At 44.0% G+C, this 20245-nt stretch overlaps 1 protein-coding gene across 15 annotated transcripts in view; it reads left to right on the top strand.

Moving 5' to 3' along the window:
• Positions 1-20245, top strand: part of MYT1L (myelin transcription factor 1 like) — a 294939-nt gene that overhangs the window by 193076 nt on the left and 81618 nt on the right. For 10 of the 15 annotated variants that reach the window (XM_081856834.1, XM_081856828.1, XM_081856825.1 and 7 more), the window contains 2 exons: positions 6540-6913; positions 10520-10615. In XM_081856834.1, the coding sequence (XP_081712960.1) occupies positions 6540-6913; positions 10520-10615 (470 nt within the window). The remainder of the gene's footprint in view (positions 1-6539; positions 6914-10519; positions 10616-20245) is intronic. The other 5 variants (XM_081856826.1, XM_081856824.1, XM_081856823.1 and 2 more) reach the window with 1 other exon arrangement.

The raw sequence follows: 20245 nt of genomic DNA, 5'->3' as shown, positions 1-20245 counted from the left end.
TATCCTGTGAGGAAAAATATCCAGATATTCAGTCAAGGTTGTGGTTTGGGGTTTTTTGTGTTGTTGTTGTTTATAAAAAAATATATCATCTGTAAAAGTAGACTTAGGCTGCCATCCAAACCTCCCTTGCAGCAGGCTGTGGGGCAGGGCCAGTCCATCCATGACACAAGGTGAAGTGCTCACCTCAGGTGGCAAGATCCACAAAGGCAGCAGAACCTCCAAGTAAGGCACTGCCCACTGCTGCCAAAGGGGCAGTAGCAGCTGCAACACACTTCCAGGATGCCGGATCAGCCTCCTCCTCAGCAGCCCCGTCCCCCACCAAAGTGGATGGGCGTTGCCATTCAAATGGTGTGTGTGCCTGCCAGCGGCGTAGCGTGGGTTGTCAGCACCCGGGGCAAGGCAAGTAATTTGCACCCCCTAACCCGGGGCAAGGCAAGTAATTTGCGCCCCCTAACCCGGGGCAAGGCAAGTAATTTGCGCCCCTAACCCCTAACCTGCCGCCCCTGCCAGCTTCTTCTTGCTGCTGCCTGGGCTGGGGTATTTATGGTAAGGTAGCCACGGCGGCGGCGGTGGCCGGTCCGTGTCAGGTGATCTGAGGCGAGTTGCCGCTGGCGCTGCCGCCCAAACGACGCCACTTGCCCGGAGGAGGAGGAGGGCAGAGGCGAGGAAAATGCAACATGGTCCAGCAGCTGCGGCGGCGGGGCTGTGAGGAGGGGCTGCCTGGCACACCCTCTGTGGCCCTGACGCGCGGGGACCGCGGCGAGCGCTGAGAGCCGCTGCCTGCCGGACGCCTTCAGCCCGGACGCGCGCACAGCTCGTCGTTTCCGCGAGACATGGGGCTCTGCTACAGCCTACGGCCGAGGCTCTTCGGCGACTCCGGAGGCGGCGAGCGCCCCCCCAGATGTTGCGGACGGTGCGGCTGGCCCCCCCTGCACCCCCCCACGCTACGCCACTGGTGCCTGCCACATCTTGTGATCAATTATGTGAGGCGGACTTAACCTCCCCCTCCCCCCAATTTTTATTCAAGTTGGAACCCCGGCACACAATTAATGTTTGCCCCCAACTTACATGTGAACCGGTGTTTTGCATTAAGAAAGAGTGGTTATATTACAAAGCTACTGAGTAAGAAAGGAAAAGGAAATGCAAACTGAACCCACAGTTCGTCATAATGTTTGCCAAACGTACGCCAATAAAACTTCATATTTTTAAAGAACCAGATTGTAGCTGATGGCACTATAGAATGCTAAGGTACTGCCTCTTCTAAGTTGCTTGAAAATAACTTTCTCCCCCTGTGCTAAGAAAAGCTACAATCCCTTTTTTCCTCTGAAATCAGGAATGTATAACATCTCAATCCTCTAACTACAATTCAGAATATTACACACTTGAATGATTCCTAACCAACCATGTAAGAGACAGAACAATGTATTATACTTTGAGTTGGATGTGAGAATCTTGTGTCCCTGATTTAGCTGCAGTTTTCTTCCTTACTGTTTCCCCCCCGCCCCACTTTTTTTAAATAGTAATTTAAGTTGTTGCCTTATAGTGTTCACACCTTTGCATTACAGGAAGGTTTCTTTATATAATTTTCTTGTTGGTTTTTTCCCAAATATATGAATAAAAGTGTGTCTTTGCTTAGTCTTGAATAAAATTAATTTGGGGAACAATGTTGTGCATTTATTGTAAAATTATTGTCAATTTGGATTTTGTAGTGGATAACTAGAATGGTTATCCGTCACTGATTCCACATCAACAATAGTTTTACAATAAATATGCCATGTTGTTCCCCAAATAAATAGTATACAGTGGTATACTCAAGTTACATACGCTTCAGGTTACATACGCTTCAGGTTACAGACTCCGCTAACCCAGAAATATTACCTCGGCTTAAGAACTTTGCTTCAGGTTGAGAACGGAAATCGCGCTGCGGTGGCGCGGCGGCAGCGGGAGGTCCCATTAGCTAAAGTGGTGCTTCAGGTTAAGAACAGTTTCAAGTTAAGAACAGACCTCTGGAATGAATTAAGTACTTAATCCGAGGTACCACTGTAGTAGACCTGTACTTCCAATGCCATTAAACGACAGTGAATTTTTTTTGTAGACCGTGCAAGGCTAGAATTATGCTAGTTTAGAATTATGTTAAATGGACATTATATCATTACTGTATCTTTATGCACATCATATTCCTGTTCAGGCATAAAGTCTTGATCTTCCACCCATAGTTACGTCAAACACTCATGCATTACTTCCCTGTTCTTTCAGTGCATGTTCCTCTCTTGCTCTGACTGTCAAATAGTGTGTGAGGAGAGGACAAAGAGGCATCCTCTCTGGTAAATTGAGGTGCTGGTGGTCTGACCGGAAGTGACTTTGTGGGGAGAGTGCACTGAGGATGCAGCGCTACCCAGCCCCGAGAGGATAAAGGCAGGACAGGGCAGACAGTGGGTATGAGTCCCAGCCACTGAAAAGAGAAGGGGAAACAGGAACCAACCGATCAATACACATAAAGGAAAATGGGAGTGAAAGAGGTGGCAGGAGAGACAGAGAGAGCTTGGTTGGGTAGAAGCCTCTGAGAGAGAATGTTGGTTGGATAGTAGGATGGGAGCCTACTATGAAGCAGAGAGGGAAGACGAGAGAGTAAGAGTGGGTGGATTGAAGGGAGGACATCAAGGCAGGGTGAGGGAGCATGAAACTGAGGAGGAAGATCAAGCAGAGAGCCAGGTGGTAAACAGGCAAAAGCCAGGGAAAGTAAAAAAAGAGATGAGATGGGTTGCAACATTAAGCGGTTTCTTGGGAAATGTAACATTTCATAATAAAACCTTGAGTCACACAGAAGAGTGGCTCACATATAAAACCAATGGGAACATGTGGACGACAACTTAGAAATAATCGTAATTTAATGATGTGGAAAATTAATAGCAATAAAAGATTTAGAGCTACCTGTTTGGGAAGTGGGCTCCATATCTTAAATACACTTTTTCTTACAAGGTATCCTTAATTATTATTATTATTAATAAATGATACTGTCAGTGCTGTTTTAATTCAGTGCTCATGAAGGGCTTAAGGCATCATTTTAAAATACATTATTAAAATATAACATAGAAATTATGTATTATTTCATTAAGAATATAATATTTTTCTGCATATCGCTATGGGTGTAGATAATGTTGCCATAGAGTTTATTAAATACCGTGCGCTGAGAAAGCAGAATAAGCAGGAAAGAGAAAGAAGGGGGTTTGTTGTTTTTTTCTGAGCACTAACTAATTTAAACTTAGTGCAGACAAGACAGAGGTGCTCTTGGTGGCGCTCTGGGGTCTGGGTGAGTCTCCTGAACACATGGGAAAAGCAGGTGGGTGCAAACCCTATATGAAGAAATTTCATCTGAATGCTGCCCTCTTGAGCAGATTTTTAACATGAAAACATTCGCAGTTCCAGATGGTGCCATTTTAAAATTTCAACTTCTTCCACACTATTAAAATGTTTGTTGCACCCATTGTAATTCCATTGTAAATGCTGAAAATATATTTCTTAAGCATATTCTTTTCTGAAGAAAAGGACCTTTTGAGCTCCCGCTGTGCATATGCTGTTCCATGTATACATGTGGCCAACACTGCTTTCAGTATAAACTTGTCCCCCCGCCTTTCTTGTGCTCTGCATCCCATTTAATTTTTAAATGACTACCAGAATTAATTTGATTTTCTGCTTCACCTATCTGCTTGGGCCTGATCATTAAGTTCATCAGTAGCACTGCATGTGTCATTTTTGCCCAATGAACAGCAAAGTTTGGGTTTTTTGTTTATTAAGATCCAGTTCTTCAGTCTTCCAGCCGTTAGTGAGTTGGCAGGCCATAACTATTTTTATGATTGCTTAACTTCGGAATCCTAGTTTTTTTTAAAAAAATGGAACAACTTCACATGTGGCAATTTACTGCACAGAGATAACAGAGGGAAAATGTGAAGTGTAGCATTGGGTGGTTGTTTTGCTATCAGTACATGAGTGAAGAACCCAGTGTGTCCACAGACAGTGAAACATTCAACGCCTCTTCTCACATTATTTTAAAGAATACTCTTACTAGTAACACACCCATGTTTGTAGCATGAAAGCCGCTTACCTGCAGGGCCATTCTGCAACCCAGCTCTTCCTAGGGTTTTAGAACACTTATCCTTCCTTGATCAATACGTACATAAAGACCCACACAATGTTTGCACAGTGTGAAGCCATTTGCAAGAGTACTGCCATTATTATCAAAACTAACATGGCAATAAATCTACAAACTGTCCTTGGGGCCATACCTGTAGCTGTGGAAATGCAAAGCACTGGTGATGAACCAGCCATGGCTCGAATCAAGTCAGCTGGTAAGGAGCAGTGGCTGAGCTCCAGCACAGCTGTGGTGGGTCAGGGGTTGCGTTCTGTCTTCAGCACTTCCTCTTCCAGCCACACAGATGGCTGGGGCATCACCCACGATCACAGCCAATTATGGGTGAGCTAGGGGGCGTGGTTTGGGAGTGGACCGGGGGGCGGGACTTCTTCCCTGGCTATAAGAGCTAGTCACATTCAGCCTCATTCGTCACCGATTCCTACTCACCCTCCCTATAAGGGTGGGCTGCCCAAGGTTAAGTGGGAAGGCAGTGCAGAGCACCTTGCTGTGGAAATCTTCAGTCACTGTATTTGGGGCCAGGGAGGAATTTGCCTTCAGACTCATTGACCCTTTCTGAAGAGTTTCCTACCTCATAGCAATTGCCACAAGTTTATGGCGGATGAAGCACTGGGTTGGATCCTTAGTCTAAGTGGATGGGAGGTCCAAGGGATCAGGGTATCCCCTTAAAAGGGTACAGGGAGAGGTGCTTCCATCCAGAAACGCAGGTGGGGGCTAATGGGCCATAGCACCCCCAAATGGTGATATTGGAGGGGAGTCGCCCCAGTCTGATGTACGTCATAGGGTGATCCCTAAGCTTGATTAACCCTGCCAAAATAATCAAGCGGCAGATGGGCTAGATGATTCAAGATACATGCCCGGTGCCTTCACCAAACCCTGCTAACATCTGTAATCAATAAAGTTCTGGCCTGTTTAAATCCCCATTGGTGGTCCTGTGTTTATTGCAACTATATCATGCTTTGGTACCATTGTCTGCAGCTAGCTGGACTAGTTAGTTGAATCCCACCCAAGGTACTGATGTGTGTTTTTTTTTTGGGGGGGGGGGAACCCACAGTAACTTCTCTAGTCTGTAAGATCCAGACCGATGGTGTGTAAAATATTTATTTGGCTGCCATTTACAGTTCATGGATGATATGCCACTGGCTTATTGGCTAAGAGACAATCTTTAAAACCGTCTGAACCTTACTTAGATTTGATGTCATAGTTTGCTGAGATGTTAATAGCTGTTAATACTGCACTACTGCCTTTATGCAGAAGCTTGATTGGATTCCCCCTCCCCATATGGTATACATTTTGGTTCCCTCTGTTTAGAATTTGCTAGCTGGAATACGACTTCTTTATCAGAAATCACCTGGGTAACTATTTTGAGAGCAAGCTAGTTGGCGACTGCAGTATTAGTTAATTATTGGGAAAGTGAGGCAAGGACACTGGGGGTGACATCCATTTCTGCTGTTGATCCTAGTGAAAAGCAACATCAGCCTGGTGAATAATGACAAAGTGGGGTTGCCTCAGGGTTCTTTCCTGGGCCCAGTGTTGTTTAACATCTTCATTAACTGACTTGGAGTGGAGAGGATGCTCTTCAGATTTGCAGATGTCACCAAATTGAGTAGAGCAGCTTATACCTTCAGAGACAGAAACAGGATCCAATATTATCTTGGCAGAACGAAAAACTGGGCCAAAACTGACAAAACGAACACCAGCAGAGATAAATGTGAAGTTCTGCATTTAGACAGGAAACAGCAAATGCCCAAATACATAATGGATGGCTCCTGGCTGGAGAGCAGTACATTTGACAGTGATATCGGGGTTTTAGTAGACCATGAGCTAAACACGAGTCACCTGTGCACTGTGGCAGTTTTAAAGGATAGTGCAATTCCGGGTTATACCAGTAGATGTATGGCATCTAGATCAGAAGAAGTAATGGTACCACTCTCTTCTGCTTTCATCAGACTTCAGCTCTGTGTTTCTATAAACCAGAATATGACTTCAAACAATACTTGAAAAGTCCACAGCTCAGAATTTTAAGGCCAGTATAGTCTCATTCATTTGATAAAGCAGAAGATGGATAGTCTCTTTTAGGGATGCAGCAGGGATGGGTTTCCTTCATCAGCAAGGTATTGGACTTGATTACGTTTCAGCTTCCTTACAACACTATTATTTTATGACTTAATGGAATAAGAATTTCAGTAGTCACTTTTGTAAGCTCATAAGTGACAGCTCGTAATATTTCCACATCTCTCTCTTGTAGCCATCTTTAAAGCAAAGGTTTATGTTGGGAGAACTAGCATTTAAACAAGCAATTGCATCAAAACAGGTCCCCTCCCCCTTTGATCATATGCTCACAGGTGGTCTGGCAGACGGTGCAATAACATGTGTTTGTTTTCCTGAACAGTGTTTACGGCTGTCCTTTGGCAAAAAAAAGAAAGACGCAAGAGAAGCAACCCCAAGAACCGGCTCCTAAAAGAAAATCATTTGTAGTTAAAACGGACAACTCTTCAGTAGATGAATGCTATGAAACAGATGGAACTGAGGAAATGGATGATAAGGAAGAGGAAGAAGAGGAGGAGGAAGAGGAATATTCTGATGATAATGAGGAGCAAGTTGATGATGACGAGGAGGAGGAGGATGAAGAAGTAGATCGGGATGAGGAGGAGGTTGAAGAGGAGGAGGAAGAGGAAGAGGAGGAGGAAGAGGAAGCAGACGAAGCAGAGGACGATGAAGAGGAGGAGGAGGAGGAGGAAGAGGAAGAAGAGGAAGAAGAAAGTGGTAATGCATAGATAAACACCATGCACATTTTGGGTTAATCTTCCAGCGTGGTATTATGGGATTTAGCAGTGCATCTTTCTTTAAGGCTAATACTAGTCACTCTGCTACCGTCTCTCTACTACATGCTGACAACTGTCCTCACTGCATTCTCTTAACAATCATTTTCAGATGACCGTCCTACAAATAGCTCTTGAAACAGCTAGCAGTCCAATTTTCAAAATGTGTAGCTTAGACTCCTGCATGCTCAAAATTATTGCAGAGAAGTGTGGCTGTATTGATGCTTAGAGTTATCAGTGCCACGAGACTAGCCAAAGAACTTGGGAAGCAAATGGTTATGTTTGCACAACTCTGTGTCCGGAAAATTCCATGTTTGTTTGCTGTACTTGTCTCCTTCATAGTAATCGTTTGCTTCTCATATAGATATGGCCACATGTTTGCAGGTGTTCTTGGCAATGCAATATGGGCATCTTCCCTTTCGAAAATTTGAAACTACACCTTTTTTTAGGCAAGGAACTAGTGGTACCTACTTTGGTTCTTTGAGACTTGGATGTTGTGTACTTTAGCTGATTTTATTAAAACTATGGAGACTGGCAGATTTACATAGGTATCCCTGTTAAAAGCATTATATGTATACACCGTTCAACAAGTTAGGAGACACTCATTGGACGTCCAGTTAATATATTACTAATACAATTAAACCAAAGTTCTGTGGACTCTTAAAATAATTGGTGTTATTTTAAACACTAGTTTCCAGTTTTTTAACTTCAGTAGTTCCAACAGTAGTCAGATCATACATTAATGCCATGAAAATGAATATTCACACAGTAATACTAAAAATAATAATAATGAACCATCTAAAAAGTATTTTGTTCCCATTTCCAGGGAACATGTTTTTGGTTGGGTAGAATCACATTTCTAATCATCAATCAATAAGAATATAAGAAAAAGATTCTCTTTTTTTAATAATAAGTTTTAGCACTTCTCAGCTGGATTCCTCTTAGGAGCCAGGTATGAAAGTTGTCTGATTTCTGTTTCAGAATTATCTTAGGTAAGAAGTAGAAAGTGGCTTAAAAGTACTCATTTAAAAGAGACTGGAAAGGTGTGCCTCATATGGTTCCTTCTCTGAATTCTACCAAATTCTCAGAGAAGGAAAACATGCAAGTTTTGCAAGAGAGCAATTTAGGGACAAAGCATCTTTTCATATTCTGCTAATTTGGAATTTGAACAAAAGGAAGGTTTGTAATCATTAATTACAACTAAGTTAAGAAGGCCAATTGTACAGACAGGAGAATTTATGGAGGACAACAAACCTTATAATAATTTGGAACTATGCATAATTATTAGTGAGTAAGCACTATTGGATAGAAATGTAGCTTATTTCTGAGTATACATGCATAGGATTAGACTGTTTGATAGCAAAGAATGCATCTAAGCTATCCAAAATAATGAGAATAAACAAACTTACTTAGAATTTAGACAACCTTGTGAAATAAATTGATTGCTACTGATATATTATGGAACACACTACTTTTACTGATTCCCTACACAGCTACATGGTCAAGTGACCTGAATCAGTAGCCAATAACTGTTACTGCTTTTGGGGTATTTGTTTTGTGCACAGCTAGTTCCTATTAGAAACAGGAACTGGAGTGTATAATGATAGGGAGTACACTGCCTCTAGTCATAAGAAATAACCTTTTGATTCCTGATTCTGGCAAAAACAATGCTTGACAAAGGTAGAAATGCAGGAAAGGGGTTTATATAGTACTATAGAAATATAATTATATCACTGTGTTCTTTGAAACTTCGCATATAACCAGACAACACACTTGTTGCTTGTTAGTGCACAAAGGTATCATGAAACAAATAACCAAATATAACACAAACTTTTGTTTCTTGAAGAAATGTGAAGGTTTTGCTAGTTTAATTTAAGATGGTGTATTAACGAAGCAGGTCAGGAGAAATGTATTTCACCCCCTAAATTCAAGACTGTGTCGATATAGACATAACACTCCAGATTTGTCAAGCAATGGTTAAGAGAGTGAGATTGGGTTTTGTGGAATTGTATAGGTTTATTCCCACCACCCACTGGTTTATTCCCACCACCAACTGGTTTTCAATGTGGTTAGGGCTGAAGCAACATTCAGATCTGATTAATGGGTCTTGCTTAGCACTGAAGGTGGTTAAGACCAACAAAAGTAGATATAATTAGTACAAGAGAGAGAAGAGACAGTGTGGAGAGCTCTCAATCTCTGAACCATAGTTAAGAGACTAGGAGTCTTACCTCTGTGCCAGCACTAAGATATTATTATTTTTTTCCTCCTGTGGACAGCACAGGCAACTTGAGCTCCCTTAAGATGAATATTTGAGATTGTGCTTTAAGAAAGCTGCAACTCATTAGCACAAGTTTTTTCTCAGACCCTAATATCAAGGGAGTTAACAAATTCCATTCTGGATAATGTTACAGACTTCCTTTGCTTAAAGTTCCACCAAAGGGGTTATAGCCAAATAAACAGACTCCTATAAGAAATAATACGTCAAAGAAGCCCTGTGTGTGCAGCTAAGTCCTTCTGCGTGCTTACCGAGGCTTGCCTTATTTCCTGAAACATCAATGGCTGTTCTAGAGTGACAATTTCCCCTAATTTTGGGAACAAGGAGCACAGCGGGTTATGTTCTGGAGAGAGGCCTGAGACGTTTTGGAAGGTGCTTGAGCATTCTGGGCATAGTCTTTTGCAGTGCTATTTTTATAGAAAAAGATGTGCCAGAGCTCACCATGAACAGCTCCCTCATTCTCTTATAATGGCAATGGCGCCCATCTGAGAGGTGTCAGAACTGAGTTCCAGCAATTTCTGGCTGAAAAAAAGCCCTGGTCCTTTGAGATCTTGATTTCTGTGACCTTCTAGGTTCATTCTCTGACAGAAATTAATCTAATTTCAATGGATTTACATTAGTGCACCTAGTGTAGGATTTTAGAAGCATAGATCCTGAGGTATATAAACAAGATAGATATTTCAAAAGCAGTTAGGCTCTTATGAAATTCCACTCCTGGTCTTTGATTAAATATACAAAGCATACTAAAGCAACACTCTTACAAATCTCAAAATACCAATTAAAGAGAACCAAAGACTTCCACCTCAGCAATAAGATGTACCCCTAAAATTCATTTTCAACAGTTTAAAGACCTTCTTCAGTATATCATTAAGTATATTGAGTCTCCTTTATTGAATATATACCTTGTCTTCAAAAAGTTCTGTTACACCCTCAAAAGGCCATAACTGCTCTACCCTAGTCGTTAAAAGAATGGCTAATCTTTCAAATTTCCTTTGCATCTCACCCCTTACCCAAAAAAAAATTATGAGCCCCACCCCCCCTTGAAATCACCTATCCCATAAATCCTATGTAACATGGCAGAATGAGTCATTGTTGGAGGGGGGGGCTCTTCTAGGTTTGCCGTCCTCTGTGGTGGTTATTGCTTAATTAGTATTAATGTCCCGTTTAATTTGTGAGGCCAAACTTAAGTGACCTGTTTCTCCTCCTTCTGAGAGGAGAACACATCAGGTGGTAGATGGTTCCCAAAGACTGTTTCACAAAGCTTTTCTATTATAGAAAGAAATCTCCGGTGGAGGAGCTCCAGGAACAGATGTTCCAAGGCACCATTTAGCCTATATCATATGAAGACATTCAAGATGGCTTGTGCTCCAGGTATTTCATAAACCCCTTAGGGTCAGGAAGAATCAGGTTGATTCTAGAACTCCCAGGAGAGTCAATACAAATGATGGAAACACTCACCCATTTCTTACAATTATGCTATACAAATCTATATTTATGTTTCCTTAAAGGGGTATGGGTTAGATCTGGTTTAGATCTGGAAGACTCCCCCCCCCCATATCTTTATAAATCTTGTACACGTTAATATTTTCCCGCCCCTCCCAACTCACATTATTGTGAAAATGGGACATATTTAATGAGATACAGGATGGATATTATCACTAGGGGTGCCACTTTATTTATTCTGAATAACTCATCATATTAGTGGGGGAAGCTAAGTAGCACATGAAGGGATTTCAGTGCAACCGCAGCATAATCATGTTATCTAGTGACATGGTTCTAATATAAAATAAGGAAATGAAAAAAATAGGTCACTAAAGTTGAATGTTTGTTGTGGCATTTTATTCTAGTTTTCAAATCAGGCATAGCTTAGAAAAGTAACACTATTATGTATTACATTTGTACAAAAACAATTCACCCTTATTCTTTTGCTGTTGTTATTGTCATTGTTTAAAAACATGTGTATATTGTTGCTCTTTGATGACCCTAAAAGTATTACCCTCCCTTTAGTTCATTCATAGATAGATAGATAGATAGATAGATAGATATATGAATCCGAAGGTAGGATTTATCAAAACTTGTTCATATGCACATCTGCCTTCACAAACTATCCATAAGCATTTTGGACAGGACTCCTACCAAAGTGTGGATACGCCATCAAAATATTATGAACTTGCCCCCCCTACATAAAACAGTACGGCTCACAGTAAGGCTCACAGGAAGGAGATTTATCAACTTTCATATGGAGATAGGGTGGAGATTACTTAGAATGGGCACACTGCCTGGTTCCCTTTTGTCTATACAGAATTACTGCCCAGTGTTCACATTTATTTTGCAAATACATTATGGCAGAAATAAGTGATGCAGGGATGAATTTATCCCCATAGCAAGCATCTTGAAAGAGACAGCTGACTGATTTAAACAAATGTTGCTACATGTAGATCAACCTCAGTCTTTTTTTCCTTCTTCAAAGACAAGCTGCTGTACCTCAAGGAATCCCTTTTCTTGAGCTAGGCCAAGAATTCTCTGCCACAAGATGGGTGGATGGGCATTAGTTTGGGTGGCTTTCAAGTGACTGGCAAAATAATGGAAAATAATTCTATCAGTGACTACTAGTTGTGATGACTATGTGCCTCCAGATGTTGCTGGACTAACTCTAATCAGCTCCAGTCAGCATTGCTCAATAGTCGGGGATGACAGATATTGCAGCAACATCTGGAGGGTCAAATGTTCCCCGCATCTGCATCTGGTAAAGAAGTACTTTATTTTGATTGCTGTGAATGTCCCATCAGTTTCACTGGATACCCAAGAGTCCTGGTATTATAGGACTGGGGAAAATATTTAGCAACTTTCTCCACATCACGAATGAGCATTGGTCCTAAGAACAGAACTGAAAAGCAATCCATTGTGGAGGGTGTGGGGGAGAACTTGGCCTACAATCCTTAAATCTGCCCTCAGAGTGATCTCCCTTCCACTCAAAGGAATTAAGAAAGTCGCTGCTCAGGCGTGAATCAAGAATCACTCAGTTTGAAGTTCATCTCTGTGATGAGCCTACATTTACTTTCTCTCAGCCCTTGCTTCAGTATCTGCAATATGAGGGTAGCAGCACGGGGCTACCTTACAGGGCTCTTGTAAAGACTGAAGAAGATAAGTGCTTTAAAATTCAAGCGCTCTATATAAGTGGTGGTGGTTGTAATGGCACAAGCCAACAAACACCACTGTCCTTATCTCCTAATTGTCAAGGAATGATTAGTAAGGTGATTTGGGGGTTTTTAGGTCTACCGTGGAGTGCCAATTATAGCGTGTAAAGGGAACAAAATCGCCACAAGGTGGTTGGTCGGATAGTAAGGTTCTGTTTAAATCTGCTCATGAGAAATGTTGGGCTGATTTCACCTCTTACATATTATAAATGAGCTGTGCAGCTGGGGACCTTTTCTGACATATTAGAACTTTCTCCCACTTCCTTCCTCTCCCTGCCCAATTGTTGGCATCTAGCTAGTCTTGTCGCAGGACCTGCAATGCCATTTCCTGCCCTTGTGTAATCAATAAGTCTTCAAATAATCAATAAGTGCTCCTGCTGGAGTAGCCTAGTAGGATTTCCTGCTTCATCAAGTGGAAATAAAATAAAATAAAATAGGAGAGGATAGTTCATACGTTCTCTGTCGCAATAGATACCAGTGACAATCTCAGAGTCACAGCCCAAGCAACTTTACTAGAAGCAGTGAAAAGCTAGTTGAGTTGAAAACTACGGTACTTCCACACCCACCCAGAAATACTTTTTTTTAAATTTCAAAGGAAGTTGATTCCTTAACAGGGGGGAATGTTACCTGTATCATATAGGTCTAGGTAAGCGATACCTCTCTATTCCATGTAAGAGACACTTCGTTTGAAATGTCCACAGAAATTTGACAGGGAAAAGCCTGTTCTAAAGCTTTGGTTACTTGAGAGCCAATGATTTCTATTTATTTATCCCTTTATTACCTACTTATTTCTGTTCACTGTGTGTGTTTTTCACTACACTTACTTCTGTATTGTAGCTTTCTTTCTTTTTGCAGTAATGTTAACAACTACCCACACATTCCCTTTGTGTCATTAAGCAGCAGGGCCAGGATAGAAGAAGCGTCTATGTGCCTCATAGAATCAGATCATGGAAGCATGGAAAGGAATTGCATCAATATCCTCTGTCCATTCCCCTCTTCCCATTAATAGCCAGGAAGGAAGGAAGAGTTGACACAGTCATAATTTGGCCTTCCCCGGATACTCTGGCAGCGCAGCAAAGCCATAAATTATTTACTCCTGCAGCAAGAGAGAAGGTCAGGGACATACATTATATGTCCATCCCTAATAACACTGTGAATTTCTCAGCCACATTCCAGGGTTTCTCCCCCTCTCGTACATAAACCGTATACAACACTATTAGTATGTAAAAGCAGGATTTGGGGCTGTGCAAGTGGTGCACACACACTGAGTGCTTCTCTGAGAGGGTGCTGTCTCAAAGCCAGGTAAGCAAAGCTTTGGGAAGGAGGTGTGAGGGCTCTGGCAGGGTCCTAGAGTCCTCTTGCCTCCTCCCCAAAGCCCAGTTAGCATCTTCCCACCTTTGGGGATGAGGTCAGAGGGATCTGGGACCCTGCCAGATTCTTATGCCTCCTTTCCAAAGCCAAATGCCTCCTTATCCATCTTTGGAGCGCCAATTTTTGGCCTCTCACAGGGTGCCACAGTACCCAGGTCCACCACTGGTAAAAGAATGTTGCAACACAGTTCATGGGTATCTGAAGTGATCTCACCCATGATAGCTTCATCTTGGGGACATAACACTTTAGTCTCTGTATGAACAGTAAAATTTTTAGTACAAGAATACTTTTAATCCTACTGCACACCCGAGATTCATAACTTTGCAGTCAAATCCTGCTACTGAATAAACTACACAAACATAAATTGTCAGTTTAACCTAGGTCCATCTAATTTGATTTATGAAATTTGAACTTTGTTCAGATGCAGTGGGTTTCCAAAATATGAGGCATTTTGAAACTATCCGTAACCAGCTCAGGGAATTCAGGAAAAGGCAGAAGCAGTTTTTGAAGAGTATAAAATTCTTACCTGGGCCATCAGAAGCTCCTTTCCTTTTTAGTATCAATTTACAGGTATTTTACCCATATCTTGCTTACCTGTGCTCCAGAAAGATTTCCAGATAACCAGTCTCTCCTTCTTTTGGGGACCTTTGATTGTGCCAAAGTAGTTGGCCAGGAGGGAAAGAGATTATTTTTCCTTCTAGAATTTCAGTATGTGGAGCTTCACTAAGTGGTCAAAAACAATAGCAGGCAAAACATAAAGGATGCCATAGCTTTGAAACAAAAATTGCCAGAGAGCATGAAATAATTCTCACCAAACAGTCTTGCCGTGACTTCTTTACAAAATTATGTTTATCTATTGCCTGTACCCCTAGACTCGGTGCTTTTGTATCTTAAAATATACATCTGCCTGAAAGAATTAATTCAGATTACAGTCATGAGCATCCTTTGCTGAAGCCAGAATTAGCCAGCCAGGCATCTAGCTGCTGCAGCCAGAGAAAGACAGAGAAGCCTATTACTAGCAAGGAAACCACTTTAAGGAGACAAAGTGGTAATTAGAGGGGACTATTGGAAGGGTCACAGAGCTCAAGCTGGCTTTGGTGTCCTTAGCTATTAAAATATTTCTGAATTAATAGGCCTGCCTCAGCTGCAAACTGAATATGTTTATATTAACTGTACACAGAAAAAAATGGTTGCTACTTTCTGCCATTGCTGCAGAGAGTAAGAGATTTGAAATTGGCAGGATATTTTGAATTGGGATTCCATAAAATCTTTGTGAAGAAGCAGCTTGGTTCCTAAACAAACCCTTGTCAAGGCATGATGGGAAAGGTGAAAAGTCTTAAAGGTGAGGATGAGAGACAGGGAAGGAATTGAAATGCAAATGCAACAGAGAGAGAGAAGTAAGACTGCCTAGTTGTGATTCCAAAAACTGATTAGTTCAGAGTCGTTTCACTAAAGTCTGGGAAGCTGGTCCAGGAAAAAGTCGGACATCACTATAGAGCCTGTAATATAGGATGTCAAAGCGAAATTTCAGTTCCCCCTCCACAGCAAAATATTCGAGTTCTTTAAAAAAAATAAAAATGGCAATGCTTCCTCTGAATGTTCATTTCTGGAAGTCAGGCTTCCACATGTCTATATATTCAAATCCAGTCACACAGACTCATGAAGAAAAATATTCTCACTCCCCTGAGTGAGTGCCTGAGGGCCCTGCTCCTTCCTGCCACTTACTACCTGGCCTGGGGCGGGGCCTGACAGGCCTCACTAGGACAGTTGTTGTTACTGCCGGATGGGCAGAGTGTTTTTAAAATGTTTTTTTTTAAAAAAAATTATATGTGGGGGGTGGGGGTGGGATGGATGTTTGGTTGGGCTTGGGGATTATTATTATTTTAATTATTATTTTGATGTTTTGTAATTTTTACATTTTTTGTTTGTATTGTTTTATTGGTTTTGTTTGTTTAAGGTGTTATTTTGTTCTTAGGGGGAGGGTTCAGGGCTGCCGGGGAGTGGGCCCCAGCCCACAAAATGGCTGGGGCATGTTCCACAGGGGGGGATGCACTGGGACAACCGATTTCAGTGATCACGGGTAGGAGGAGGAGTTACGCTAAGACTAGACCATGTCATTACAGAGGGGGCAGGTTTAGTCGTTGTCTGAGGACTATCCCTGCCTCCGGGTCTGGTCCTGACCGGATGGATACTAGAATCAGCAAGGGATACCCACATGAACTGAAGGTGCTGCTGTGCAATGCCAGGTCAATGATTCATAAGACCACTGCCATCCATGACTTGATCATGGATGGAGGGCTTGACCTGGCATGTGTAACAGAGACTTGGTTGGAGGAAGCAGATGGGCCTGTCCTTGCCGCTGCTTGTCCACCGGGTTTCTCTTACACACAGCAACCCAGGTAATGTGGGCAGGGAGGGGGGGTTGCAGTGATTTTTAGGAAGTCATTAGTTTGCACCAGGCGTCCTATTGGGAAGACCCAGTTTTCCGAGTGCATGTTCTGGAAGTTGGGCAATAGGGGCAGTACAGGATTCCTTTTGGTGTACCGACCTCCCCGCTGCACCAAGGATTCCCTGTCCAAGCTGCTTCAGGTCGTGGCGGATGTTCTCCTGGAGACACCTAGTTTGGTCGTCCTAGGGGATTTTAACATCCATGCCGACACGACCTTACAAGGGGCCGCTCGGGACTTCGTGGAAAGCATGGCCTCCATGGGGCTGTCCCTGAATAAGTCTGGCCCAACCCATAGTCGCGGACATGCCTTGGACCTGGTGTTTACCTCTATGGATGTTGGTGATCTGACACTAAGTAAAAGTGAAACGAAAGAAGTGCCATGGTCAGATCACTTCCTGGTGCAACTGGACTTCTCTGCGACCCATCCCCTCTGCAGGGAGGTGGGACCAATTCGGATGGTCCGCCCCCGCCACTTAATGGATCCAAATGGTTTCCAGAGAGTGGTAGGGGATGCTTTATCCCGTGTTGATGGCCTTTCAGCCGATTCCCTGGTGGCCCGCTGGAATGTGGAGTTAACCAGGGCTATTGACTGTTTGGCTCCGAAGCGCCCTCTCCGATTGCATGGAGCCCGGACAGCCCCGTGGTTTTCCATGAATCTGAGGGCAATGAAACAATCGTTGAGACGGCTAGAGCGCCGGTGGCGGATAACTCATTCCGAATCTGACCGGACACAGGTTAGAGCTCACCGTCGAGCCTACCAAGTGGCGATAGCGACGGCGAAGAATTTCTTCACCGCCTCTATTGCATCTGCAGAAAACAGCAGCAGGAGACTTTTTCAGGTGGTTCACAATTTAGTGGAGCCACCTGCAACATTGGGGCCCAGTACGGGCCACATGTTCTCCTGCAATGATTTTGCAAAGTTTTTTGCAGATAAAATTGCTCGGGAAGATTCGGGAAGAAGTAGACTCCACCGTGGGAGCAGGGCCGGGGCGGGAGAGTGCTAGAGTTCTGTCTAGTCAAGTTGAGTGGGATCAATTCCAATCTGTTACCTCCGAGGATGTGGACAGGCTGCTTGGACGAGTGAAGCCAACCACCTGTCTCCTGGATCCTTGCCCATCCTGGCTTATAAAAGCTAGCCGGGAAGGACTGGGCGATGGGCTTCGTGGGGTGGTGAATGCTTCCCTCCGTGAGGGAGCCTTCCCAGACCCGCTGAAAGAGGCGGTTATTAAACCGCTTCTTAAAAAACCATCTTTAGATGCGGCCACGATGGCCAACTATCGCCCAGTTTCAAATCTTCCATTCTTGGGCAAGGTGATTGAGCGAGCGGTGGCCGAACAACTCCAGGCACGCCTGGAAGAAGCGGACCATTTGGATCCCTTCCAGTCGGGATTCAGGCCTCATCATGGGACTGAAACTGCCTTGGTCGCACTGGTTGATGATCTTCGGCGGGCTAGGGACAAAGGTGAGAGCTGTTTCCTAGTTCTGCTGGATCTCTCAGCAGCGTTTGATACCATCGACCATAACATCCTTCTGGACCGTCTTGAGGGGCTGGGAGCTAGGGGCACTGTCATACAGTGGTTCCGCTCCTTCCTCCTGGGCCGTGTTCAGAAAGTGGTGGGGGGGGATGAGTGTTCAGACCCCTGGGCTCTCACTTGTGGGGTGCCTCGGTTCTGTCCTCTCCCCCATGCTTTTCAACATTTACATGCAGCCGCTGGGAGAGATCATCAGGAGGTTTGGGCTGGGTGTTCATCAGTATGCGGATGATACCCAGCTCTACCTCTCTTTTAAATCAGAACCAGTGAAGGCGGTGAAGGTCCTGTGTGAGTGTCTGGAGGCGGTTGGAGGATGGATGGCGGCTAACAGATTGAGGTTGAATCCTGACAAGACAGAAGTGCTGTTTTGGGGGGACAGGAGGCGGGCAGGTGTGGAGGATTCCCTGGTCCTGAATGGGGTAACTGTGCCCCTGAAGGACCAGGTGCGCAGCCTGGGAGTCATTTTGGACTCACAGCTGTCCATGGAGGCACAGGTCAAATCTGTGTCCAGGGCAGCTGTTTACCAGCTCCATCTGGTACGTAGGCTGAGACCCTATCTGCCTGCGGACTGTCTCGCCAGAGTGGTGCATGCTCTGGTTATCTCCCGCTTGGACTACTGCAATGCACTCTACGTGGGGCTACCTTTGAAGGTGACTCGGAAACTACAACTAATCCAGAATGCGGCAGCTAGACTGGTGACTGGGGGCGGCCGCCGAGACCATATAACACCGGTCTTGAAAGACCTACATTGGCTCCCAGTACGTTTCCGAGCACAATTCAAAGTGTTGGTGCTGACCTTTAAAGCCCTAAACGGCCTCGGTCCAGTATACCTGAAGGAGCGTCTCCACCCCCATCATTCTGCCCGGACGCTGAGGTCCAGCGCCGAGGGCCTTCTGGCGGTTCCCTCATTGCGAGAAGTAAAGCTACAGGGAACCAGGCAGAGGGCCTTCTCGATAGTGGCGCCCGCCCTGTGGAACGCCCTTCCAGCAGATGTCAAAGCGATAAACAACTCCCTGACATTCAGAAGACATCTTAAGGCAGCCCTGTTCAGGGAAGTTTTTAACGTGTGATATTTTAGTGTATTTTTGGTTTCTATGGAAGCCGCCCAGAGTGGCTGGGGAGGCCCAGCCAGATGGGCGGGGTATAAATAATAAATTATTATTATTATTATTATTATTATTATTATTATTATTATTATTATTATTTTGCCCAGTTATACACACGAGATATGGTTTTTGCCCAGGCAGGCAGATGATGTGACCGATGAGAGCAGCAAAATAACCAGACTGTATAAAGGTGATGGGATAAAATCAGGCCAAATCTTTATGAACAGCAGCAGGCAAGGCAAGGGATGGCATGGCATTGGGTCCTGGGATCAGTTCATCATTCCACAAGCCCCATGTTGATGAAATGGATCCGCTGGGTTTAGATCGCTCCAAACTTATACTATGTGAGTTGGCCAGTGTTGAATTTTGCCATGGTGCAAGCCAAGCAAGCCAGGTCTCACTGGGGAACCAGGGTGCAGATTCCAACCAGGCAGATACCGAACCCATGCTTGGGTTTGCCGTGGTCAATCCTCCCCTCGGGCCCCTTATGGGGGACCCCCTATACCAGGCGTAGGCAAACTCGCCATCCAGATGTTTTGGGACTACAATTCCCACCATCCCTGACCACTGGTTCTGTTCTAGGGATCATGGGAATTGTAGTCCCAAAACATCTGGAGGGCCGAGTTTGCCTAGGCCTGCCCTATACTATGTTGATCCTGCCCAATGCCATTTCTGCCATCATACAAAACAATGCTCTTCCGTCTAACAAAGGAAAGCCATAATTTCACTGAGGGAAAACCAAGTGCCAATCAGGTTGGGGGGTGTTATTTCCGGCCTTGTCAACCAGTGACCCAAAATTGCTCAGTGAAGGCTCCAACCCAGCGGTTCTCAACCTGTGGGTCCCCAGATGACGTTGGACTACAACTTCCATCATCCCTGAGCTCTGGCCTTGCTAGCTCGGGGTGATGGGAGTTGTAGTTCAACAACATCTGGGGACCCACAGGTTGAGAAAGGCTGCTCTAACCCAAGGGTGGGCATGAAACGGGGCTTATGTACACAGCTTCCTAAGCAAAAAGCGCTAGGCACATTTACTTAGACACAGATTAGCAACTCTTTTCTATTTCTTGCCATTTCCAAACTGGGGAAAGTTTTAAAAGCCTGAGTGAAGGGAAGAGGAGGAGGCTAAGGTGGTTACTTGTGGGTGCCAATGGAAGACAGGAACGGGAGGAGAAAGGGGGTCTGCACAATGAATACATTATTCAACAGCATCCAGCATATACCACTGCTTTATTGACCTATGCTGAGCAGTGCTGATTTATTCCATGAGGATGTAGGGAGACCCTTGCTAGATCGGACAAGAATCCTGGTCTCACAATGGCCAACCAGATACCTCCGGGAAGCATATC

This window comes from Podarcis erhardii, assembly GCF_964252035.2.
Source record: "Podarcis erhardii genome assembly, chromosome: 3".
Classification (NCBI taxonomy): domain Eukaryota; kingdom Metazoa; phylum Chordata; class Lepidosauria; order Squamata; family Lacertidae; genus Podarcis; species Podarcis erhardii.
Note: the sequence above shows the minus strand (reverse complement) of the source record. Positions and strands in the feature narration are given on the sequence as shown.